We start from the raw sequence: 27,202 nt of genomic DNA on the forward strand, positions 1-27,202 counted from the left end.
TATTAGTAACTATTAGGCTGGAGTTTACTTATTCATGAATTGAACAGCAAGCATGTAGCTAGCAAAGTTTTTACAAAATCGACTTCGGTCTGTGGAATGTTCAAAAGTTTGGGCAAGAGTCAAATGATCTTTCTGTTGATAGAGCTCTTTTATGATTCCCCAGCATAGTTTCTTCACGTTTATCTTCCTGTCTTTGTTCACCCTCTTTTTCCCTCCAGCGCTGCCCCCACACCAGCACCACCCAGCCAGCGCTCCACCTCTGCTTCTGACTCTTTTCCTTCCTTTCTTTACCAGTCTCCTTTGCCAGAGGACATTGCTAAACTCTTAGAACTGCTCAGAAAACTTATTATACCGTCCCATTGACATTTGAACATGCCTTCACAGGGTTACATGGTAATTCTCTTCTTCCCAAATTGGGCCCACTGGAAATGTTATTGGGAGATAATTAAAAATGTAGCAGGTGAAATATTTAAATAACATGGATCCAGAGAAGTATGAAGCATTAGAATGATACCTGGTAGTTTTCCTTTCTGTTGTTGCTGTTTGTTTGATACTAAGTTTTAGATGTGTTTGTTCTCCAAAGGAGAAAAACATTTTCCTAACCATACATAGAGTTTATCTTTTTGACTAAGGAAGTGAAACAGAAAGACCAACGTTCACTCTCTTGCGACTGACAGCTTCTTTCCTAAAACCGTTACCCTCGGATACTTTCATTAAAGTTGATTTCCTTCTTCAGAAGGCAGCCTTTTTATAAAATGTTTTACATTTTATAAAGACAAATGAGGTTTGTCTTCTTGATTTTAAGTAATTTAGGGATCACAGCATTTAAATAAAATAGTTCAGGTTTGTTTATTTTCAGGTATTACTGTATTGTTGTACCAGCCATTTAAATCCTAAGCAAGTAGTTTTAAACTCATTCTCTCTAAAGTAGTGACTGTTTAACACAGTAGCTTATATGGCCTTCCTGCCAAGTGGATCAATCTAAATGTAAGGAAATCATCTACCCTTTTTTTAAAGTATTATGAAAATATTTCATGAAAAAAACATATTGTCAGTTATAGTATTATTTGAGAAGTATTGAGCATTTCTAAAATACCTTTTCTGTGATGATTTCTCTAAGAATTTTAAAAAGTCCAGTGCGTCAGTGCCAGAATGTTCCTCATTTTTTTTAAACTGCCTGAAAGGTCACCAGAAAGAAAGAATGGGACTTACTCTTGTTTCAAATGACTGCCCCTCTACATCTAAAACAGGGATTTATTTGTGTACAAATAACATTAGATTTTTTCCTAGACTATTTTATATTTAAGAAATTTTTATCAAATTATATGTATAACAGTCACTGAAATACATTTAACTTTGGAATTAAGGGTGATTATTTAGTAATATCTTACAACTAGTTAGTTAAGTCCTTAGCTTTCAAACAAATACTTGATATTTGAGGTGTCTGAAATCTTGGGGTCTTCCCAAGTGTTCTCTGCCTTTTTCCTAAATAAAACCAAATGGAAAATAGAGTTTAGGTTATTCTCAACCAGAAAGGAGGTTTTTAAAAAATTTTATTTTGACCTCTGATTGATTTTTGGGTTAATAATTAAATTAATATACTGAGATTTTTTTTAAGTCAGAATATTTAGATGTTTCATTTTAAATAACTTCACAGAAGCAGATTTGGCTCTTACATCAAATAAAAATAGAGTAGAAGTTGGGATTTAGAGATTTCCTGACATGCAAGAAGGAATAAGCAAGAAAAAAAGGTTTGTTTTCCCAAAATCATATCTATTGTCTTTTACTTCTATTTTTTCTTAAATTTTCTGTGATTTCAGAGACATGTAGAGTTTTATTGATACCTAAACTATGAGTTCTTCTTTTTTTTTTTCATTATTTTGGTTTTTTTGGCCAAGAGGCATATGAGATCTTAGCTTGAGAAAGCAACAATTTTCTTGATGTCATTTTGGGTGAGGGCACATATTGCTGTGAACAGTGTGGTGATAGCCACCAGGGACCAAACTCACACCCGCTGCATTGAAAGGTGAAGTCTTAAACACTGGACCACCAGAGAAATTCCTACTCTATGAGTTCTTTTTGTCATCCCCTCCCCACACCCTCCACCCCCAACCTAAAGTCTGATGATGAAATCAACAACTATTCCATTAGAAGCAGTAGATTCTGGTAGCATGATCTTTAGTTTGTTAGTAAGATTTTGTGCTTTGTGGGGTTGTGTCGTTTTAAGGCTAATATTTAAGTTTGTCAAATAGAATGCTGTTCAGATTGTAAAAATGAGTAATAAACATCTGAAGTTTTTTTTTAAGTTATTTTTAACATGGTATATACAGTTGAGCTTAGAGTTTATCATTTTCTGATATTCTCTTACTTAATAGATGAATTCTAGCCATTTTTTATAAAGATTTCTGTTAAGCAAATCCTGTTTTCACATTGGCTTCCTTTAAGGAATTTTAGATTCTGCTGGATATGGTGACTGCTCATAAGACTGTTGAAAATTACTTTTAAGATGTATTAGAATACTTCTGAAAAAAAATAGCAACCTTAAAACCATAAGCAAAAGTAGTAAGGATGTTTATATATTTCTAGAGTCCCTGTTTAGATAATAGCCTCCTATGATTGTACTTTAAATGTTTTGCTCTCCAAGGTTTTAGTAACTTGGCTTTTTTTCTAATCAGTGCCAAACTCCCCCAGTTTTTTTAACTTTAAATATGAGGTAATAAATCTTTTACCCTTCCTTGATCTTTTGACTTACAATACCTTGGTCAGTTGTTTCTTAAAAGGAATCCTTAAATGGAAAGAGACAATATCACTGTCTGCAGTTCTGATTAGTAGTTTTATTCAGAATGGAAAAACAGATTATTCATTTTTAAAAATTGTTCAGGGGTATGTTCATTGTTAGGACCTTGGACTTTGGAGTCAGTGCCTAGCTATGCATTCCAGGTCTGCCATTTTCTGGCTGTGAAATTTTGGACAAGTTACTTAACCACTTTAAACCCCAGCTTTAAGAAGTAAATTAACCCCAGTAAATTAAGAAGTAATAGCAGCCACTTCGTAGAGTTGTTATGAGGCTCAGATGCAGTGCAAATGTGTATAAAGTATTCAGGGAGTCACCTGGTATACTATAATAGACACTAGAATAGTTGCCAATATTATTAGCATACAATCTGAGGATTCTGTCAGCCAATCATTAGCAATCTGTTGTTTGTTGGGACATGCCAGTGTTCTCCAGTTGAAATCAATAGCAATCTAAAAATGGATAGATTATTCCTCATTTAAATAGTGTGTTCATATAAGTGATTGCTTGGATCCTTATCAGAAGTTGCTGTTACTGAAAAATGATAAGGCTGACTAAATTGTGATAGTTGTCAGTTACTAACCAACTCCCAGAAATGAATAAGAGGAACCTATCTCTAGTTCCTAGTAGAAGGTATGGACAAAATAGTAGGTGAAAAATAATGTCTTGAACCCCCAAATTAAGTAAGCTTAAAAGAGTACAATACCTCAAAGGGTCTTTGCGGTTTAAAATTTGTATGCTGAGAATGATGTTCATTGACATGTGCCTATATGTAATTTTTTGATAGTTTAAAAGGTGAAATGAACTACAGATGGGAGAGGTCTGAATTTTCTTGCCTTCAGTCAAATGCGTAATGTGGACATATTATTTGACCTGTGAATTTTATCTTTTAAAAAAGATTAATTCCTGCTTCTTCCTTCCTAATAGTTGCATTATAATAATGAAAATGAGTTGATAATTTGGGGGGAAAGTATTCTACAAATCAACCTTATTATTTTACCATTGGTTTCTGAGAAATTTTGTTCATTTGAACCGTTTATAGCTTGATTAGAATCATAGCATGTAAAACCCAACTGAGGGATTATCTGCAGACTTAATGTAGTATTATGTAAGTTGTCTTCTTTCATTTCGACCTTTTTTGCTTTTGTCGTTGCTAGATCTGTAGTATGTAGCTAGTCACCTTTCAGCGAGGTTTCAGCGAGGCTTTTCTGTGTCTCTAGGTTATTTGAGATAACTTTTTTAAAATTAGCTCTTGTCCTCCCTCTACAGGAGAATTTGCAGCCTTCAAGTAGCCACACCATCATGACAGCATCTACTCTTATTTCTTAAGTCTTGTGTTCGTACAATTTGTTAACATCAAAACACAGTTCTGTTCCTCAACTCTTTTTAAAGTTAAAATTTTTCAGTGCATAAGCTGGTGTGGAACAGAAGGAAATTTCCCATCCAACAAAAGAGGGAAGAATGTTTTAGGAACCAGAATTCTCTGCTGCCAGTGTTTCTTCTTCAACACAAATATCACAAGTCTGCCCACTCCCAGGAAGAAAGAGGAGAGACCCTGAGTTCTGACCTTTTGATGGTCAGGCATGATGGAAAGAAACTGCTGCTACAGCTTGGGAGATTTGCTCTGGGAAGTCTGCCAGTCAACTTTGCCCTTCTAACCACCAGATCAATATGTGGCTGATCATCTGATGGGGCAGTTGCAATCACCAAGCCTTGTTCTCTTTCCTGTTCTGGGATTGTGTTGTGGAACCCTTTTCCCTAGCCACCACCGGTTCATTTCTGAGGGATGGAACAAAAATGCAGCATGCCCTTCCTGTGTGGTGCATGTTCAGTCCTTGACAAATTTTTACCAAAATGAAGCTACTTTATTTAAAAGGAGGGTGAGAGGTGAGGAGGTCACTTTGGGTGTGGCGGAAAGGGAATGCTGCATCTTTTTCCTGGGCTGCTGGGGCTCTGGCCTTGGCTTGGCCAGCCGGAAGCGCTGGCACGCATCGCCTTCTTTTCCCATTGGGTCCAGCAATGAAGACGAGTGTTTGGGGGTTTTTTTTTCTCCACCATGTAGCAAGTTCTCAGGAAAATACAATTGATATCTTCCTCCTAAGCTCTTCCAATCAGTCACCAAGTACTTATGTGGTTACTTTGTCCAGGGCACAAAATGCCTGTATCTAATTAAAAGCCTACAAAACTGCTTGATAACAGTTTTGAATGTGAGACATTTATGTAATTTAAATGTAAGGTACAAGTTTTAATTTCTGAGTTTCTTCTATTATATTTTTATTAAAAAAAGAAAATAATTTTCAGATTGAATTGGAGTAAAATAATATTACTTCCCACTAGAATTATATATCCTGGAAAATTGTATTTTTGTTACATAAGCAGCTTTTAAAGAAAGATCATTACCCTTTTCTCTACATAAATATATGGGGAGTCTTAGCCTAATGACAAATATTTATAATTTTTAAATTAATGGTACTTGCTGGATCCATACTAACATCTTTACTAATACCTCATTGTTTCTTCCAACTTACTCCTACACTACGTCCTACATCTTCTTCCTAGTCTTTTATCTAGAATATGCAACCTCAAATAAAAATGGTGGTGTCCTCATTCATTCTCCTCCTTCCTTTTTTCCCAAGCCTGATCTTCAAAAGGTTGGTTAATTTGGCAGCTGAGTTCCTCCCCAGGCAGAGAATAGACCAATTTTAGGTGTATTGGGACTGAGGGAGGATGTGTAAAGATTAACATCAGTAAAGAACCGCTGTGGAGTAATTAAGAACTTTGTTCTTTATAACTGGAGAATATAACCTAATCATAACTTCCCTCAGCCTTTACTAAAGTGTGGCGTAAATCACAGTAGTAGCAAAGAAAGTGACTCTGGATGTGTTCCTGGCCAGTACCTCCCTTATCATGAATGTAGACTCTCTCATCAAGATTTAGGAATATAAATCAAATCAAATGTGCCCAGCCAAGCTATGTAGTAAGGGACTTGAACAATATTAGGCAGAACCTATAAAATAAATCAGGGAATTAGAAATTATTTAAAGTTTTCAAATTGTAAATTGCCCCGGTGTCTTTCAGCCTACTGCCATTATTTTTGCTACAATACCTACATTTCAGAGGAGGGCCTACTGAAAATTCCATGCAAGTGGAAAATAATCCTCAAGTTATTAATGAGTTTCAAAAGCAATGAGTTCTTAAGTCTTTGTGAGTAGAGCAAGATCCTACAAAATTCAGAAATAGTAAAAATGGATTCATGCTGATTTGAAGAGCATCTGTGTGCATAATATAATGCTGCATCTCTTTTAAAAGCAGTCTATTTTTCTTTTTAAATTTGTCCCCATAGATGCTTTTGAACATGAACATGCTTATGTTACCTTTTCCGAGGTTGGGAAGAGCCAGGAGCTCTCAGGCAGGGCCCCCTCCCTCAGCTGGGCAGGAGCTGCTCAGGAGGAGCTAGTTATAGAGGAAGCTTAGCGTTGGCATTTTCAAAATTCAAAGTGATAACGCTTTCTTCTTCCTTTCTGTTTTAGAATAGATTGCTGTCTGATTTGAAAAAGGGAAATAGATTTGATCTCAAATGAATCTGTGCCCAGAAGCCAGGCTCAGGGTATTCAGAGATTTGTATAGTGCCCTCAAAAAATAACAAAATTTTAGCTTTCCTTTTTTCTTCTTTTCTCCATCAAATTCTTTTTTCTCTAGTTTACAAATGACATGGAAAAGGAATTTCCCCTGAGTTTTGTATGCCTTTTTTTTTTTTGGCTTAGACTATAGATAGGCGTGTTGAGCTCCTAAGAAAATACAAGGAGGAACTCTTTGTTGTGCAGAGCACTTTATGAGTAGTTTGTGTGGATAATATGTGACTGCTTCCCTGACGAGCTTGTGAGGCTGTACTTATGTCTTTCCTGTAAGGCAGCTTCAGTGCCTTCTGTAGTGTATATAAGGAAAGATTACGCCTTCTGAAAAATCTCAGAGCAACCATAAGATTATTTTAAAATATGTAGTATGACTGATGGACTTTTTCATCATTAAATTAGTCTAGCATCTAAACTTTTACCACTGAAATAATATTGACCAAAAAGCAATTTATAAAAGGTATTTGTGAATAGAAAATACAATGTGATCATTTGTACTTATGTGCACCTTAAAAGAGGAATTCTGTCTAGCTGTCAAATTCTGGTTCCTTAACATCCAGTCCTTGATTGTGATTGAGATCTGGTAGGACGTGCTGGGGCACGCTAGCAGATAAAATCCCGTATACTTTAGGATAGATGTTACATTTATGTCAGTGTTGGCAAAGAGCATTGTGTAGTAATAAAGAATTCAAGACTTCAGCAATGTCAACCTGAAACTTTGTAAATATTTCCTAGATTGTTATTTGATGCAGTCACAGCTCTTTATCACACAATGTTGTCTTTCCCTCATCAGGCAATTTTAGAACTGCTGCACACCCCTCCTCAGATCTCACCTGCCCCTCCTGTACATTCACCTCTCCAGCCTTGTGCACACCTCATTTAGCTTTAGTTTGAAACACATTGCAGGGTTCAGGTGACCTCTTCAAAAACTACCTCCTCAGAATGAGGTAATGAATAGTTATTTATTTTAAAATATGAAAAGTCAGGAGCTCTAGAATATGAAGATGATCTAAGATTTTAACTTTTATGTATACTTGTTGAGCACTCTCCTTTTGTCCTAAAGGGCATTATACATTTAAGCAGTAATACTGAAAAATGTAGCTCAGAGTAACTGAATGTTGTTGAAAGTGGTGCCAGAATCTGTTTTAGGGGTACGTATCAGAATCTTAATCTTAAATCGGTTACATGAAATTAAATAGTTAATGGTAACACTTGACTAACAGATATAATTTTAATTTTCGGTAGGCTTTTAGCAAGACAGTAAGTACATCTTCATAATGAGTTAGCCACAGCTTCATCACATGCACAGATTTTCCTGTTGAGAGACTGCCCAGTTAAGAGGGTAGAATGATGAACCATTTTTCAGGATTCTCTTCTTTGTCCAAACTGGCATTGTGAGTGCTAGAATATCAGCACTTTCAAACTAGTGATTCCAACTATTAGGCTATTAAAAAGCAAAACAAACCAAACAAACCATAGCCAGACATGGGAAGTTTACTATGAGTATAAACAGCAAATAGCTTACAGGTCATACATTGAAATGGTGTAGGTAAGGCGTTAGAAAAATACCTTGACAATTTGCCAAATGATCTTACTGTGCCTTCATGATGCAATAAAAAAAAAAAAAATTTAGCATAAATCAGTGATTTGTGAAGAGAGCAGCCACCCTGGTCTAACTCAGCTGTGTTAATATTTTTTAGCGTGCAATTTAGACTGCAAAGATAAATGCACTAAAGAGTTTATAGCCAAAATCACATTTAAAAAATGAGAGAAAACAGGTAAATTTTCAGTGAACAAAATTATTTTTTTAAAGTACATAATCCCTAGTATAGTCAGATATATTTATCACATAGAGCAAATAGGTTGAAATCACAATTCAGTGACATTTCTAGAGAAACTTTTTCTACTCCCATAGGTTCTTCAAAGCATGGAACTTTTATATAACAGAAATGTGTGACGGTCATTTTAAATTGCTGTAGTTTGGGGCTGAAGTACTGTGTGCTGGGCAGCAATCACATGTATTAACTAGTGAGAAAGGAGAAATTAAGATATAGGACAGAATTTGATTTTCTTGTTCCCAGATTACTGCTGCCAACCTAGACACTGAGTTTCCAGAGGCTGAAACGTAAACTTGCAGCTCAGCAACTGTTTTGCAAAGTTAGTGGGACTGTCCTGCTTATGCTGTTCAAAAATGCTCTGAGGGCCAGGTGGGGCCTCCAGGGGCTCCTCTCTGAGGGGACATCAGACTAGCTAACGACCTGGCGGGCGGATGTGAACCGGACACACTCCATGGTGTGCTTCTTGTATCGGTCCCTCGCCACCCTCAAGAAAGGCTTCAGCGGGTTCTCTAGACGTCTCCGCTAAGGTGTGTTACTAACAGCCATGGGTTGTTGAGCACCCGAGGAGTGCAATAGCATCTCTGCATGATTGTATATTGGCCCGAAGAGAATGAAGTGGCCAGTGTACTCATGTTCCATGTTGCTAGCTCTGGTAAACTGAAAATACTGGTAAGATTTTTGTTTTATCAGTACACTAGAGAGTAAGCTTTGTTTTGTTGTTTTTAGATAATCAGTTTTCACTTCCATTTGGAAAGACATTTAAATTGAGTTTCAGTCCTAAATTTTGCCAGTCATGGTAATTAGCAGTTTCTATCAGGTATTTTTAAGGTAGAAGAGGATAGAAACATAAGTTCTAAAAGCTTAAGGTAACCGTGGTTTATTTTAAAATGTTTAGGGGTGGTTAGTCTCTACCTCAAAAAAAGTGAGTGAATCTTTTATTTCAGCATTCACAAGTTCGGCTGTTGTTTTTGTAATACTTTTTTTTTTTTAACCTTTTGACCCCCCTTTACCTAAGTGTCAATGTAGTTTTATTAATTACTAAGTCAGTTTCATTAAAATGTTTATTTAGCAGTTTTGACTAATTGCAATGATTAATATAGCCAGTTGTGCATGAGGACACAGCCAGTGAGTATATCTGGGTTTTTTTTGTGATGCTTTTTTTCTTAAGACTTCTGTAGATTTATGAAGTACTCATTGAAAACAACTAAAATACGTTTGTTCGTGTTAATATGGAAAAAAAAAAGCTATTTGCAGACCATCTGCTTCTTCTGGCAGGCTGAGCACATTGTCCATCACCCACAAGTGGCTGGTTCTCATCGCAGAATCTACGTAGGGAATCGGGCGTGAAATTCACTTAAGAGATAGAGCAGAGGAAGTGTTCTGTTTACAGGAATGGAGATGAGAGTTATGAGTAAGTTGCTTAGTCAGTTGGCTTTGTTTTGAAAATTATTGTGTTATATTTGTGTTAACCTACTTGTGTTTTGACAGTATATGTCACATAGGAAGAAACCTCAGACTAGCATAATAACAAAGCTCAGACTAGGCACAGATGTACACAGAATGGACCAAAATGGGATGGGGGAAGGTATGGGAATAAGTCTAGGGGTAGGGAAAAATTGATGTGAGGGTGGGAAATAAACTGTAATTACCTGAAATAAAATGTAAGAGTGCAATAAGTGTGCTTTTTATTCTAAGCTGTGAATGGGTTTTTTAAAAAAAGCATTCCTTCCCAATGCATTTGCCTATGTTCCATAGCTGATTAAAACCAGCTATATAAACATATGCCTTTTTATTCATGTTAATTACCAATATAAATGGCTAACCTTTACGTCTTATTTATCTTCATGTTATGTTAGTTTACATACAGGGATGTGTGTGTGTGTGTATGCTATAAATTTTCCCTCCTTCGTTTAAAAACGCGTTTGTTGGATCCTCTCTGTTTCCTTAGGCCATGCCACAGCTCATAGTCTCAGCTTGGCCTTCCTGTCACCTGATCTGAAGGACTATCACAGTGACGTAGCTCGTTCATTGGTTGTACACACTCTAACCCTTTTCCTTGCTCAGCAATTACTGTGTCTTCTAAAACAGGAGTGTACAACCATGAGATTGCAATTAATTGTTTGACATATGTCCCTTTGAATTCTATTTATTAGTTATGATTGATTGCTCTTTGGTTTGGACCAAGAAAAACGAAATCCCACCTCCCCACCTTTTCACTTATTTCTTACTTTGAGGACAATTCTGTAAGAGAGAGGAAAGGGAACTCCTTCATGTTTTAACTGCAGCAAGTTAATGGCCCTGGTTTACACCAAACATTATGGTGATTCACATTCACATTCCTCTCCTCTCTTGCTGCCAGAGGTTTGGGTTTTGTTCAGTTCTGCTCAAGCACTGAAAAAGTTTTCATGGAGTCTGGAGAGTGCCCAGTGAAAAGATGGTTTTTAATTGTCCACAGACCTTTCTGTTCCTGCTTTGCAAAAATTACAAAGGAGTAACTATTTTTAAAGCTTATTTTTCAATTCATAAAAAAGACATTTATTTTCAGTCAGATGATGTCTCCTTGTCCCTTAATCCTCAATGTTTGCTTGAATCTTTTTTTTTTTTTCTGATTTTCTCCCATCCCCACTTCTTGATACTTCTTGAGTTCTCTTTCCTGCTCAGGTCCTTTCATTTGTACTTTGGAGTTTTTTCTCATGTAAATTTGTACAATGGAAAATATTGTTCAGTTTGGATAGAACGCATGGAGAATTAAATAAAAAGATAGCTGAAATTCAGATTGAAATTTATTTGTGTAAAGTTATTTAAAAACTCTGTACTATATAAAAGGCAAAAAAAGTTCTATGTACTTGATGTGAATATGCGAATACTGCTATAATAAAGATTGACTGCATGGAGAAGGCTTTATCAGGACAGTTATTTTCCTAGCACTGTCACATTCAGTAACGGAAGGAGGGTTCTGACAGTTCTTTCAGGCAGTGGAGGGACTTGAGAAGTGTACACTGTTTCATATATAGTGAAATTTTACATAGATTTCAATTACTGCTTGGTGGGCAAAAGGTATTTATATGAGAAATACATTTAAAGTAAGTTGTCAAGATAGATACTTGGTACATCGCACCAGTTACCCTCTTGTAGAAGTGACAGTTTTTGTCTGATGTTGATGATCCTCAAGCGCTGTGTGATGGTGTGATGTGACTGTCCCCCTTCCAGGGGCTCAGGCGAAGGGTGTGCTGTAATTGAGTCGTATAAGTAGTAGTCTGCAGAAGTTCCATCTTCTGAACTGTGAATGGTATCTTTCAGACTTTTTTTTGACACAACTTCCAAAGATATATTTTCTATAGGAACACAGACTGTAGGCAGAAATATATGTATTTGAAACTATGCATTCATGTTTTAAACTTCCCATTTTAATGCTGGCTACCTTGACTTAATACATTTGATCTCATGAAGTTTGAAAGACATCTAGAATATCATCAACGCTACGTGATATTACCAGGCAAAATTTCCAGGAGAGAAATAATTCTGAAACTTTACTGGGAAACCCTGTGTCTGAGAACAATATAAACAGAAGTCTTCAAGATGGCACATGTTTGAGGAATCTGGTTTCTGATCTTTGTGCCCCTCCAATGAATAATAAAATGCTGAGACAAGTATTTTCTCTGAACTGCAGTTCTCTCATCTGAAAAATGTAATTCTGTAATACCACATAACAGAAACTCTTAAATAACCTTCATACATGATGGAGTGTAATTGTGGATTCACTTCTTAATGCATTGTTATAGTTTTCCTTAAAATCTAGTCCAGAATTATGAATCCTTTAATTATTGTGATTAAATTTTATTATTATAAAGAAACATACCATACTAGCTTTTCTGAAATTGTATCAAGGGTTTAATAAAGTTTGAGCCTACTCTCTAGGCTATGTAGTTCTCCTAGACTTGTAAAATATTAAGAGCCAAAAGAGCTCTTAAAGATTATATGGTCTAGGGAATTCCCTGGCAGCCCTGTGGTTAGGATTCCATGCTTCCACTGCAGAGGGTGAGGTTTCTGTCACTGGTGAGGGAACTAAGATCCCACAAGCCATGGGGCATGGTCCTCTCCCCACCAAAAACAAGCTTTTGTGGCTCAGTCTTATGGATTACATGGTCTCCTCGTCAGCTACTAAATATGAATCCCCAGGGATGACTTGGCTAGATTCATGCAGCCAGGACTAAAAAGTCAGGACTTTGGTTTCCAAGATCACTACTCTGTCAATAAATAGGTTTCCAAGATCACTACTATCTACTTGCTTCCCAGGTGGCGCTAGTGGTAAAGAACCTGCCTGCTGCCAATTCAGGATACTGAGGAGACACCGGTTCGATCCCTTGGTGGGGAAGAGATACTGAGGAGACACCGGTTCGATCCCTTGGTGGGGAAGAAATGGCAGCCCACTCCAGTATTCTTGCCTGGAGAATCCCATGGACAGAGGAGTCCATAGGGTCACAGAGTCGGCCACGACTGAAGCAACTTATTAACACACAAGTACACTATGTGGTTGTGATGGCTATAGTGAAACTTGGATATAAAAATTGGTGTGGACTCCATGGTACTGAATTTGTAGCTAGAAAAGGAGATTGTGGCACTTGCATATTCCACTTGCTCTTCTGTCTGCTCCAGTCAACAAGCCCACTGCTCATGCAGGAGATAGAAGGTACAGGCCGAGTGCTGAGGCAGGCCAGTACCGGCTCAGACAGCTCCCGTCTCCTCCACTATGCCCTGCTGTCCTCTGAGGCTCCTGATGAGATGGTGGCAACAGGCACCGGTGTCTGCCTCTTCCACAGACTAGTTCCAGAGGCAGGTGGGACCAAGAGGACATCTGTAGTTCCCAGGAGACACACAACAAGCATTCCTTCCACAGTACCTCTGCACCTCACAACTTTATTAGGTAATCAGTTGTGTTATTTACACTCAGGTTTCCATAGGAAACTGGGTAAACTCACACGTGTGTTCAATTTTGACACGATTATTTTCTGTTGCCACCAATTCTTTCACTGCCTACCTTTCCATTTATGAAGGTACATCTCTCCATCTACCAGGCCACAGCATAAAACACTTTGTTCTTTTAGCCAGTAACTAGGAAGAAAAAGCCATCCTAAATGTCTGTCTTGCTTTAGGCAGAGGCATCTTGCTTAGGCATCTGCTGAAATATGTTTACAGTTTGTCTCCATGTGGAGGCTTATTTATAAAAGTCAAACTAGGATTCAAGGGTCATTATAAACTTAGTTTGGACCCAATGGTTTGGAAATAACAGTTGCTTCCATTTAGGCTATTTCCTTCCTGCCAAATGTAGTTCTGAGGGCTTATGTGCAAATTCATTGAATCTACTTAATCCATTTTACAAATGAGGGCATTGAGGCAAAGTTCAAACAAGTAATCTGCCCAAACTCCCAGCAGGCATTCCATAAATAAGTGACCAGAGCCAGGAGTCAGACCCAGCAAGTCTGGCTCCAGGGCCTGAGTTCCTCACTGTGCCAGTTTTCCAAACTGCAGATTGAAACCCATTAGTGGGTAGTAAAATCAGTCTCAACCAACCATTTGTTTAAATGTAAAATAGAATAAAAATGAAAATATAACAGGTAAGTTTGCATAAAACTTTCCTATTATATATGTATGTATACACATACACACACTCTAGGTCATGACATAAAATGACTTAAGAGTAGGTAGGTCTTGATCACAAAGCTTTACTCTATCTACCTCACTCAGACCTACAGCCAAACAACCAGGATTTGAACCTTAGTTCTCTAACTGTTGGAACTTAGGGAAGTTACCTAACCGCTCTACAGTTCAACTTAGAAGTTAAAGTTGGATGTGCAAGTCACTCAGTCGTGTCCGATTCTCTGCGACCCCGTGGACTATACAGTCCATGGAATTCTCCAGGCCAGAATACTGGAGTGGGTAGCCTTTCCCTTCTCCAGGGGATCTTCCCAACCCAGGGATAGAACCCAGGTCTCCTGCACTGCAGGCAGATTCTTTACCAGCTGAGCCACAAGGGAAGTTCAACTTACTCATCTCTAAAATGGAAAGAGTATGAGGAGAGTAAGAGGTTTGTTCCTTTGAGAGTAAGCTGGCTGGGACAATTTTTGCATCAGCACAAAGTGATTTCACAGCCCAGATATAGAAAAGAGGATTCAGCATATGGAGGCCACATTGGCCGATTTTAAAAGACGGCTAGTTATCTTTTAATTCAAGTCAAGCAATTCTGATTGATTTCTCAGGAAAAAAGCTAATGGGGTTATCCTACTTGAGTTCACTGTAGTCTTTCCCAAACAACTCTATTGATGGGGGGAGGAGCAACAATGGAAAACAACAAAAACTGAGACCTAAAAAGTACATAGGAATCTAATGGTCTTCTAAAGACCACGAATACTTACCAGGTGAGACAGCACACTCCTACACAGGTGAGTAAACACAAAACCAGGAGTGTCCAACACCTGTGCATCAGGCTCAGGACTGCTGGAGGCAACGGTGGGGAGGGTGAAAAACTGTTTCACTTGCTTCTGCTTTTGCTGCCATTGGGCCCATTCTGACCACTGGGGAGAACAAAGGGTGAGTGAAAGCCTAGGAACTAGGAACTCAAATTGGACCATCCCCTGCTTAAAACTTGTGAGAAGCTTTCTCACTGCCTGACCTCATCTAGTCCCACCCTCTCCTCCCCTGCTGGAAGCCCAGTGGACTTTCTGTCCCTTAAACATGGTGACCCTGGTCCCACCCTAGACCTTGGTCCTTGCTCTTCCTTGTCCCTGGGGCACTCTTCCTTCAGACCCCACACAGCTGGTTCCTGCTCTGTGTCAGGTTTCAGCTCAGATGCCTTCTGTCCACCAAAAAGGATCAGCATGGACCCACCCAGCACCCAGTGTTAACTGCCTTCACAGCAACTTTCTACTTGTCTGTCCTTGCCAAAGTCTGAGTTCTCATCTGTCTTGTTTAGCATGGCAGTCCCAACACCTAGATAGTCAAAAACATCAAAATGTGAACAGCTATGCTTCTGGGCAAGTCCTTAAGCTACTCTAGTGCATATTTTTATCTGTAGATAGAAAAAATTCTGTCCTACCTCCTCTCAGAATTATGATACTACAGAAAGTTGAAAAGTACTTTGAAACAAAACTCTTGAAAAACTGCATTGTCCTATTTCACCCTTATCTCACATTCTTCTGGCCCTAAGAATTCCTAGACAGAAACATGTCTTGCTGCTGCTAAGTCACTTCAGTCGTGTCCAACTCTGTGCGACCCCAGAGACGGCAGCCTACCAGGCTCCCCCATCCCTGGGACTCTCCAGGCAAGAACACTGTCTTAAGAGTTCCACAAATGGTGACTCAACACAGTGTCGAGCCCACAAGAGATACATAAACACAAGATGGACTGTACCGACCTCTAACCTCTGTATACTTTGGGCAAGAAAACACTAGCAGCAGAGAAATGGCATGATCTTTACAAACTGTCAATGTACATGTGACTAAGACAGCTAAGCAGGGAGGCAGCATGGCACTGCTGTTAAGCATGGGGTCAGACCTCATGTCATTCACTCAGCAGTGTGTGACCCTAAGTAAGGTGACTTCATTTCCTTGAACCTTGATCCTCACTGATCATCTATACCATGGGGTACCCAAGAAATCCACAAAAAGGGCTACAAGCAGTTGGCACAGCAGTTCAGTGCACAGGAAATCATCATCAGAAATATCCATAACTCAGTTCCTCATTCTTGGCCAACACACTTTAATTTACAACTTTAATATACAATATGATGTCCTTAATTTCTTGAAATTCTCATCTGGCTCCTGCAGGGAAACAAAAGTTGGAAAGCTTCAAATCCATTGCTCTTGTTCATTCAATTATTCAAGCATTCACTGAGCATCAATCATGTGAGGAGCCTTGCAGAGGAGTCAAATCACCTTGCTTTCTCAACAGGCTTACAGTCTAATCATTAAAATGTTAATGACTGTGTGCAGGAATATTGGAAAATGTATGAGAAGACAGGAGAGGCTAGTGCTGCAGACCTACTAACACTGGAGAAACAAAGAAGCCTGGTGAGGACAGGGACCTCTGCCTGGTCCATAGCAAAGCCAGAGACACAAAACAAGCTGTAAAACAGCTTAACTGTTTGTCCCCACCCCCCACCCCACATACTCAAAACTGCTGTAATTTTTATGTCAATAAACTACTTCTAATTAAAATAACAGCAATACTAGTAGTCTGATTTAACAAGAACACTTAACTGACACTTAATGCTTCATATTCTTTAAAACAATTTCCAAGGTGTTTTGAATGATGGCAATTATTAATGTGCAATGGTTTTTTTTACATTTTTCTGGAGGTGTAGTTAAAATAAAAACGTGCAGATACTATGGGTTTAGTTCAATGAATTTTGACAACTGTATACACCCACATAACCCCTACCCTACCTCTACAGTTTCACCAGTTTGTAGACTTGATATGAATGGAATCATTATGTACTTTTAAGTGATGTTCACTCCTTTTGCTTAATATGAGGACTCTCAGATTCATCTAAATGATCGTCTTATAGCTTGTTGTTTTTAATTGCTGAATTATTATTCAGTTGAATGAATATACTGTAATATGTTTACCCATTCTCTCATTGATGTACAATTAGGTCTAGTTTGGAGATATTATGCAAAATTTTGTACATGTCTCTTATGGAGACATAGTTTTCATTTCTCTTGAGTAAATCCTAGGAATACAGTTGCTGAATCCTAGGATACACGTTTAACTTCATTAGAAGCTGCCAAACAATTCTACAAAATCACTGTACTGTTTTACACTCTTACTAGCAAATATTGCTAGTTGCTCCAAACTGTCACTAACATTTAAAGCTGTCAGTCCTATTTTAGCCATCCTAGTAAGTGTAAGAGATATCTTACTGTAGCTTTAATTTGCATTTCCCTGGTGATTAATGACATTAAGAGCCTTTTTCATGTGATTATTGGCCACTCATGTATCTTTGTTTGTGAAGTATCTGCTCAAGGCTTTTGCCCATTTTTCAGTTGGACTGTTGAATCTAATTTATGATTATAGGGGTTCTTTACATATACCAGATACAAGCCCTTTGTTGGATATAGATGCTATATTTTTTCCAAATTAGTGGCTTATATATTTCAGTCCTTAATGGTATCTTGTGATAGCATAAATTTTTGATGAGGCTAAATAAAAGTTACTGTTTTATTTTAATCAGTGCTTTTCTCCAAAAGTTTTTTGTCTGCCTTAAGATTATTAAGATAGTCTCCTGTGCTTTCTTTTAAAAAGCTTTAAGAGTCTGGGCTTTATTTTACATCTATTATCCATGCAGTGTCTTAATCCCTGAAGAATTTGTGAGGAAGAGAATTCCTCCCAGCTATCTTCCTTTTGAAAGAAAAACCTCCTGTTCTGGAAAATGAAAGGGCCATAACCTTTTACTGTTGAAAGAGTTAATTTCCACACAATTCCAATATGTAATATTCCCATATGCTCAAATTTTTAATTAGAACTATTTTTGTAACTACAAACAAGCTCCCTATCTATCTTGTCCAGCAGAGCTGGTGCTTAAAGTCTTTGATCAATAGACAGACAAATGGGACCCTAAACTGTAACAAAGCTTAAGAAAAAATAATTTTTTTAAACATGAAAAGGAAGATGAGACTAAAAGTGTGTAGGGGGAAGAAGGGGCAGAATGACAGCAAATGTGAAAACAGGAAAAGCAGAAGTTAGACATGATGTGTTAATTATTCTTTATACTGTTATAAAATGCACTGTTTCTTCAGAATCACCATAGGTGCAAAGTCAAAACATGTTTACAGACAAATAAACATAACAAGAAACATGGGGTGCACCCATTTGGCAAGAGCTGAGCCTCTGTTTTCAGTCTTCATCATCCGGAGGGATACCCAATTCCTCATCTGTCCACTGGGAAGGGTCGGGATAAGGAAAGTGACCCTAAGGACAATCAATTAAAAAAAAAGTTCAAGAATCTATACTTCACAAAACTATTAATAATCTATACTCCATACAGTTGATTAAATTTTAAAAGAAATCTTGGTGGGGCAAGTGATTTAAATAATAATCCTTTATATACCCCAGGAGCAATTCTATTGCACTTCAGCCATCTGATGGTCCAACTATTCTTCAATCTGTTCAGAATGCGCCGCGGCCTGAATTTGAGAAGCTTGGCCATTTTGGAGTTTCCGCCTGAGCTGGCATTTGAGTATGAGTTTTGGATGGAAGGAAGGGGGAATGGAGACAACAGATTTCAAAGACACCCCACGTCACAAGAATCCCTGAATTGTTGTGAATCCCTTGACAACAGTGTTGTCTTGAATCCCTGACAAAACATAGTGTCTCAAACTGTCCTGCCGTTCCTGCCGGGGGCCTGGGAGCTTCGTGTGGGCTCATTCCGCTTTGATCCTCATCCAGGGCCTGCCATCATCTCCTGCCAGACAGCCACACACAGATCTGACAGCCGACCCACAGTGAGACAAAGGTGTCTGTGTGCTGCCAGTCCACAGACGCCAGGCAGCTTCTTTCTGGGGGACGAGGGCACAGCAATTCTAAGAGAAGTGGGACACCAATCAACCTGATGCTTCTAGAACTCACTGTGTAAATTTAAGATTTTTCCCTATCGTTAAAAAAAATTAACTAAATTTACTGAAATTCAAAGTATTCTGGATCAATAAGCACGGATTTCAATGGCCTAAAACTGTAGTTTCCTAGAGAATGGCATCTGTGCAAATGTGATTAAAAGCTCATTTGAGGCCAGTTACATGTTAGAAAGTCACCAGTAATTAATTTCCCTGCTTCAGACAAATTAGCTCACATCCATTCCACTTAACCTGGCTGCCTTGGGCCTCTAGACAGACTAGATGACATGTATCATTTAAAGACATTTAAGGGTGAAACTTAACCTGCCGATGACCCCCTACCCAGCTTGGAAGGTAAGAGAATTAGCTTCTGTAGTCTCCCTTCCAGATGCGGCCACCAATTGGCAACCGTAAGACACGCAGTATCTACGTGTACATCCCTGGGTGGAAAAGGTCAGAGATGATAATGTTTCCTAAAATAAAAGGATCCCTGCATACACATAAGGACAACATACCTCCAGATAGAAAAACAGGCTACAAACAGAAAAACAATCTAAGCTGTTAACATATCTTCCCTCCCCACACCCACAGAAGGACAAGGACTACTCTCCTCCACTTACCAGCACAGCATCTGAGTCGTGCCAGAAGCGCCAGAGAATCCAGAACCACATGGTCGCACTGAAGAACTCGGCCTGGATCACCTGGGATCTGGTCAGCTGCGGGAACTGTCTGTACCGGGGCTCAATGTGCGCACCTCCGCCAGCCCTACATGACAAAACAGACATGTGAAGCAGCTTGCCCTGTCTTCGAGCTCATCCAAAACTCTATGAGTTACAGCCAGAAACTAAACCTTTCTCTCCTCCTCCGCAAAAAAAACAGAAGGATAATGCTCCATGGTCCCTCAAAATACTCCACTTGCATAAGCGTGCTGTAAACCTGTGCAGTGGCAAAAACTGGCCTGAACTGACGAGAGGCTAATTATGATGTTCATTCAGTGAATATCCACACGTTTTACACCAGATATGAATGTGCTGATTAGTGGGGTACTGGCCCCACACGGTTAAGGGATCGTGAATCTGTAGTAGGTCACTAGCTTATCCAGAGAAACAAATCAGCAAAATAATTTTGTTCTGGAGAGCCATCTGTTTCAAAGACAAATTATGTCCTCTGCTGTATTAGTAATACAGTCTTTCTTAAAAGACCACTTTATGGAAAAGAGAACTTAGATCCTTTTTAATAAGCCAACAGCACTGAACAAAGCAAAGAGACTTAAACAGTAAGTTTGAACAAGTTTTTCTGTTTTTTGTTTTTTCATTTAGATACTGTTGACAAGGTGTGGGATATCATCCATAGGGCTCTACTCATTTTATTTTGTTGGAGTTTAATTATTATAGCTTGAATCTAATGTAAATAATGTAAGTTGTACCTAACGGGGCTACTTTCAAGTCCCTTTCAGCAGCTATACATATACTATTACACAGAAATGGATATAGAATTTCAAAGAAAGTTTCTATATAAAACATGTTCACAAATTTCATTCCAGGTAAGAATCAGCTTATAAAACAATGTTCCCTTTTGTTTGACACAGAAATGAATATCTGTACAAAAACTTCAGTAAAATTACTTCAAAATGCACTACAGTTTGTGAATATTACTACTTCCATGGTTCTTGATACATATTACCCAGTACCCTTTTTATTCTCTTCTACTCTAAAAGATTACTAATAGTTACTATTTACAGAGCATCTTATCACCTGTCAGACACCACACAAAGCACTTTATATATTATCATTTAATTTTCAAAACAACCTGATGAGATAGATCTATGGTTATCAATGTTTACAAATGAGGACACTGGAGTATTATTATTGTTTGGTGACAAAGCCCAAGCTCTTAAATACTGCCCACAAACATTAATTCCATATTTATGTAAATATCTATCCAACACTTTTATTTGAAAGATTCTATATAAAATATTAATAGTAATTAGCTACGGATGGTATAAGAAATGGGTTGTATTCTTTCTGCATGCATGTGTGTATTCATGTAAGTATGTATCCTTTTTTACAGTGACCATATATTACTTTTTTTTCAAACATTTATTAAAGCCAGCTTCTAAACTTTCATCAGTTTTTAGGTAATCTTTTACTAACATATAGTACTAATTTTTTACTTATGGTAAATATGTATTTTACTTATGGTAAATATGGTATTACATTTGTATGGAACTTTACAGACTGCAAAGCGCTTCCATGAGCATTTATTGTTTGAGCCACCAATAACCTTCCGCACATGTTACTTTCAAAAGCTTCTGTCAAGCATCACTACTTTACACCCTGAATTTATCACACTGTTTCTGTATGCCAATTTTATTTAACAGTACCTATGCAGGAGCTATCTGTGCATAGAGATACTACATTATGTAAACAAACCATGGGGGTGGGAATTCAATATATTAACAACAGGCTTCCTCTTTGACAAGTTTTAGATACAATCTAGTAGTAAGTGCCCATCAGTTAAACTCATTTAAAATAAGTTTCGAAAATTATAGTTTAAACCCCTTCCCAGGAACTCTCCACATTTCATTATTGTGAGAGTTACATCTTGTTTTAACTATGAAATAAATGGGTCATTGACTGCAAGGTATAAATCTTTTTGAACGAAGATTTGAAACACTGCAATTAGAGAAAGGATGGACGACATAATGATTGCCATGATTAAAGAATATAAAGAGTCCACAAACATCTAATTTTATGTTCCAAGAAGTTGCTAACTGCACTAAGGCAAACTAGATAGGCCTGAACATCCCTCCAAATAGAAACTACGACAGATTAATTTTTTTTTAACTTTTAATAAATCATTAAAATCTTGGCATGGAAGTACCAAGACTGCAGCGAAGAGGAACACCCCCTCGTCTTCCCACGCAGGCTCAAAGGCTGTTGTTGGTGGCTCTTGATCTCTGTCCTTCTCAGGTCACACATGCCTTTTCCTTCTCTCCATCCTACATCTGTCCCAATTCCATATTCATAACAGACACGTGGCTTTAGGCAAGTCAATCTTTTCATTTAGCTGGGTCTCAGTTCCCTAATAACAGCAGCTCTTTATACAATACTTGTATTGTCTTTACTGAGTACCAGCAACTCACAACACTTCAGAGATTTGTTACTCGTTTACTTCCCTGGGAGTCAACATTATTATCCCAATTAAACCGGTGAGAAAACTCAGTTCTTAAGAGATCATGAAACTTTTCCAAGATCAGACAGCAAGAGCGTGGCAGAGGTGAGATCTGGACAGACAGTCTGGGGGCAGAATCCTGCTTTTAACCACTCTTTTTCAGTGCCTCTTGGTAAAGTGTGGACCGTGGTCAGAGGGGCCTGGAACATCACCTGGAAAAATCCAGTGTACTGTTTTCAGTCCTGCTCTTAATCTCTCTGCACTCCCAGCTTGCTTTTGGTAGACCTGCCCTCTTGGCATCAGCACTGGGCTCTCCAGTGGGCTTCTCCCGCTACATCATGGGTGACTCTGCTTTTGCTCACTCTTAAATTCTGGTGTTGCAAAGGTAAACTCTAAAGGATACTACAGGCTTTGGGTTGACAATAATCTGTCAACATAGGCTTATCAACTGTAACAAACGTACCCTCCGGTGGGGAGTGCTGATAATGAAGCAAGCTATGCATGTGTGGCTTGGGGGGTTTATGGGAAATCTCTGTACCTTCCTCTCAATTTTTTTTTTTTTTGGGGGGGGGGGGAGGGACAGAAAACTGTTCTATAAAATATTTTTAAAAAGAACACTTCCAACATTGCCCAAACATCCACTTTTGGCTCTCTTCCCACCCTTTCCCACTCCACTCTCGTGCCTTGGAGGACTAATTCTCCACTCTACAACCATAGTAACTTTTTAGAATTAAAACGTGCCCACGTGACATCTGATTAAAACGACCGATCAGCGCCTCTGTTGGAAATCTCTCAGGCAGGCCTCTGTGTTTTAGTCGGTCAGCCGTGTCCGACTCTTTGTGACTCCAATGGAGCGTAGCCCGCCAGGCTCCTCTGTTCAGAGGATTCTCCAGGCAAGAATACTAGAGTGGGTTGCCATTCCCTTCTCCGGGGAAATCTTCTTGATCCAGGGATCGAACTCGGGTCTCCCGCATTGCGGGCAGATCCTTTACTGTCCGACCCACCAGGGAAGCTAGGGCACAGCCACGCATAAGGAGCCTCTACCATTCTTTCCCTATGACCCGAGGTCTCCGGCCTCACCTCTGGCCTCATCTTGCCTCAAGCTTGAAGCTTCAAACTACCCTGTACAGGTGATTTCCTCTCCCTGACGCCCTCGCCTCCTCAGCTCCTGTCCTTGCTTCCAGATTAGCTCCAACTGTCTCCACGTTCAACTGGTCAGCTTCCCGGGGGCAGCCTCCCTCTGGCCCGAGACCGTCATATACACACCTCTACCGGCTCCCCCGGCCCCGGCATCGCGCCGTCAGACTCCAAGTCCCAGCATGCCTCAGGGGTGGAGGCCGCCGCAGACCAGGATCGGCCCCTGCTGCTCGGCGTCAAGGTGAGGACGTCCCGAAGGCTAGTGCCTTCCGCTAGGAGCGGGCGAAGCCCCAACCCTAGGCAATACTCACCGACGGACGCCACGGGCTCCAGCCGCCCTCGCGCAGCGGCCTCTGAAGAGGTGGCCTCCAACGTGAGCGAACGGCGCCAGTCGCTTCAGAGCCGACATGCCAGCCATCGTTAGCCCGGCCGTTACCCAGACCGCACCGCCGCTCCACGTCACTTCCGCTGGCACCCGCCCGACGACGTCACAGAGCCGACCCGCCCCCTCTCCCTGTGACGTAGGGAGGGGCGGGGAAGCGGTAATTACCTGCCCGAAGGAGCGTCTCAGTCACTTCCTGAGGTGAAAGCGTCCGGGGCCGCCGCCTGAGCGCGCCGTTCGCGCCAGCAGACGGGGTCTCGCTTTGTGGGCCTGGTGGCGCCCTGACGAAAGGTCAGCGGTGTAGACGGCCCTGGTGGAGCCAGGGATGGGCGTGCCGGACCTCGGCGCTCAGCTCCTGGAGCCCTCTGTTTCGCGGACACAGAAACTTAACGCTGACACAGCTCGCTCTTTGCTACCGGTGCTGATCTAGGCGCTGTTACCCGACCCGGACCCGCCCCTCTGCCTGCTCCTCCCGAATTAACTACTCTTCCAGACCCTCCTAGGCTGCCAGATCCATTCTGAACCAGTCTGTCCTTCCCAAAGCTAGTCCATTGTATTCCTCCCCTGCAAAGGCTACACGATTTCTTTGAAGCCTTCATCGTTATACAGCTGTCCTGCAAACATGAGCTTGATAACCAACCCGCAGCCCGTGGTTCTCAAATGTCAGCACCTGGACTGGAGGTATCAGAATCCCCTGAGGAGTCCGACCCCAGCTATTATGTCTGGAGTAGGGCCAAGGAATCTGCATTTTAGCAGGCCCCTAATATACGCGGTGCTCCCAATCCCTGGATCCTGAGCCAGCCCTGGATTCTTGGCGTTTGTCTCTTAATATTGCCTTCTATTAAGTCCTGAATGAACTCCAAACTTCCCAAACTTTGGGGAGCTGAAGAACCCCTTTCTCCATCCTTGAGAACTCCAGCTCCCAAATTCTTAGTGTCCCAACTTATGAATTATAGTTTTCCTAAGAATTCTCGATTTTTATAAACTTAACTGCCAGCCTCACACCTTGGAGATGTCGATTTGAAATGGATCACCTGCCAAGCACTGAAGACTTCACACTGAGTGATAAGCATGAAAATTTGGAAATTTATGGAGAGAAACATAGACCTGAAATTTAGGGATTTAAGTGTATTGAATATAACTGACACTCCTCCTTTGGCAAATAATGGGCCTCCATGTGCCCAGTAGCTAGGAACCTCTCTCCCTGGAGAAAAGGCTTCCTCCGGGAGTCAGTGAAGGACAGGGAAGCCTGGAGTGCTGCAGTCCAAGAGGTCAAAAAGAGTTGGACACGACTTAGCAAACAAACAACACACCTTTCTGCCAAACTTACTGCTGGACCCTCTGGCCCTGTAGAACTCATGCCCCTCCCCACATTCACCCGCTATCCCTCCCCACTCCTGCCTTCTCCTGTCCTAACTTGTAAGTATATAAACTGTAAGAAAGAATGTACTGTTTTCTGGGGGCAAGTTGACTTCCCAGCTGATACGCAATAGTGTGGCTTTCTCTGGGACTACCATTCACTATTTACCCTTCCTAGTACATGCACAAACCATTAAGAGATGTTCATGAATAGGCAGAGCAGTGTCTTTCATCCTTCCAAAGAGAGCTCTCTGCCCATATTAGACAGCTGCCTGCCTTGCTCCCAGGAAAGAACAATGCTGTGATTCCTAGGCCACAAAAAACAAACAAACAAAAAAACCCAGCTTAAACAAAAATACTCCAAAGAACTTGATAGTCTGAAAATCCAGAGTTCAGCCTCAGCTCTACCAATGGTTAGCTCTGTCCATTTGGACAAGTCACTTCTCCAGGTCTCAGTACCCTTCATCAGCCATTCAAGAGAGTACCTGGCCCACAGCATGTATGTACTCAGCAATTTTTTATTAGTCAATATTTTCCTGGCTGCAAAAGCTCTTCAGGTAAACTAAAATTCACTTACCGCCCCCCATCTTTCTTGCTCAGTTACAAAATAAAAACTTTTAACTTTAATGCTGGCTTGTATTTAAAACAATATTGTTCTATAGACCATTTGTGCGGTCCTTAGCTCTAATGTTTTGCATCACTAATTCTGATTTTTTACTATGAAAAGTTTAGGGTCCCCATCAGCACACTATTTTGACTGTTTACGTAACAGCAATGCATGTTTGTGTTGCAGACATGTTCTAAAAATTCCAAGGGCAAATATCCCTGACTGCCTTTTGCAGGTTGCACAATGGCTCTCTTTTTGATTCTCAGAAAAGCACACTGCAGGGGAATGAGGAAAGAAAAAAAAACTTGTTCACAAGGCTTCATGTTTATTTAATTTTCTACTTTTGTTCATTATTATTATTATTATTATATATTTTTGGCTGCACACATGTCTCTTGGAATCTTACTTTTGCAACCAGGGATTGAACATGGACCATGGCAGTGAAAGCACTGAGTCTTAACCACCGACCGCCAGGGAATTCCCTAATTTTCTACGTTTAAAGGTTGCTTGATCACCCTTTCCCTCTAAGTTTCCAAAAGAAGAAAGAACTTACCTTTCCAGCAGTTTTAACACAGAAATGAACCTTGTTCTTTCTACTTTGGAGGGACTAAACTGGGATCTCCCTTCCAAGTGATGCCCCATTGCCCCTTTATCTACTTATACCCAAGAAGTAGCGTTTTCTCCTTATGAAGATGAATGTATAAATCAAGTTTAGCCTTTTTAAGATGCTTATTTTAAAAATCAGCAAATTACCTATATTAAAGCACAGCCATTAATAATCATTTTTCTCTTCAATTCAACCTGTGTTCATTTTCTGTTGCTGCTGTAATGGCTCCTGAGCTACTGAGGCCCTCGGTCCAGCACCCCACAAGGAACTACATGAGTAAGCCTGAATTCAGACCTACCCCAGTGGAGCCCCAAGATGCTTGTAGCCATGCAAGACTGAGCAGAGGACCCGCCAAGCTTCGCCTACATTTCTGACCTGCAGAGACTACCAGGTATTAAACTGCTGTATTTGTGGGTAGTGTGTATGCAGTGAGAGATAACTAATGATTATCACAGTAAGTTGATGGAATCCACTGGCTTTCAAGAAAGGTTCAGAGGTGCTGGTGTTCACTCAGGGAGACATCGCTCTGTGTTGGTGCCCCCGTCTCTTGGCCCACAGCACAAAGGCATGTGCATTTGGCATAAAGGGCCGAATGTCTGGCTGGTTTGCCCATAGGAGGGAGCTGAACAGGGTTACCTGGAGCCCCCAAGCTCTCACTGCCTGACTCAAATGCCCTACCCTCAAGACTTGGGAAGTGCCAATAACATCTCCACCCCTCTTAAAAAACAAAAAAAAACTGCACCAAGGGAATCTCTGTCCAATATCTAAAGATAACTTCTGTTCTCAGTTGTTCCCTAAAAGACAGGAACTTTATCCTTAAGAAGGAAAGAATGGGAGAATCTAGTCCTTCAGTCACAGCAGGACTCAGAGAGCAGGAACGCTTGACTTTCCACTCACTGTCTAGAGCAGTCTCCAAAACAAGCAGGAGAATCCACTGGGATGCAGGGGAAAACATTCCTTTTAAACAAAATTAAGAAATTAAGCTTTATTAATATCCACTCTACAAACTGACCCTGGGATGCTCTGAGTCCATGTGGGCCAGCCACGTGTCAGAGCAGCTTTGAG

At 40.1% G+C, this 27,202-nt stretch overlaps 2 protein-coding genes across 5 annotated transcripts in view; one reads left to right on the forward strand and one right to left on the reverse strand.

Moving 5' to 3' along the window:
• BRAF (B-Raf proto-oncogene, serine/threonine kinase) overlaps window positions 1–19,540 on the forward strand; it is a 176,635-nt gene extending 157,095 nt beyond the window's left edge. For 2 of the 4 annotated variants that reach the window (XM_027538827.1, XM_027538823.1), the window contains one exon: window positions 19,463–19,540. In XM_027538827.1, the coding sequence (XP_027394628.1) occupies window positions 19,463–19,506 (44 nt within the window). In that variant the 3' untranslated portion in view covers window positions 19,507–19,540. Of the gene's footprint in view, window positions 1–4,063; window positions 11,918–19,462 lie in introns of those variants that run through there. The other 2 variants (XM_027538826.1, XM_027538824.1) reach the window with 2 other exon arrangements.
• Window positions 15,992–23,669, reverse strand: NDUFB2 (NADH:ubiquinone oxidoreductase subunit B2). Its single transcript, XM_027538831.1, has 3 exons — window positions 23,494–23,669; window positions 19,492–19,636; window positions 15,992–18,230 (listed from the first exon to the last, which is right to left on the reverse strand). The coding sequence occupies exons 1-3, from the start codon at window positions 23,598–23,600 to the stop codon at window positions 18,156–18,158; spliced, it is 327 nt and encodes a 108-aa protein (XP_027394632.1). The 5' UTR covers window positions 23,601–23,669; the 3' UTR covers window positions 15,992–18,155.
• Between the last annotated feature and the right edge of the window lie 3,533 nt (window positions 23,670–27,202).

Source organism: Bos indicus x Bos taurus, chromosome 4, assembly GCF_003369695.1.
Source record: "Bos indicus x Bos taurus breed Angus x Brahman F1 hybrid chromosome 4, Bos_hybrid_MaternalHap_v2.0, whole genome shotgun sequence".
In the NCBI taxonomy this organism is placed as follows: Eukaryota; Metazoa; Chordata; class Mammalia; order Artiodactyla; family Bovidae; genus Bos; species Bos indicus x Bos taurus.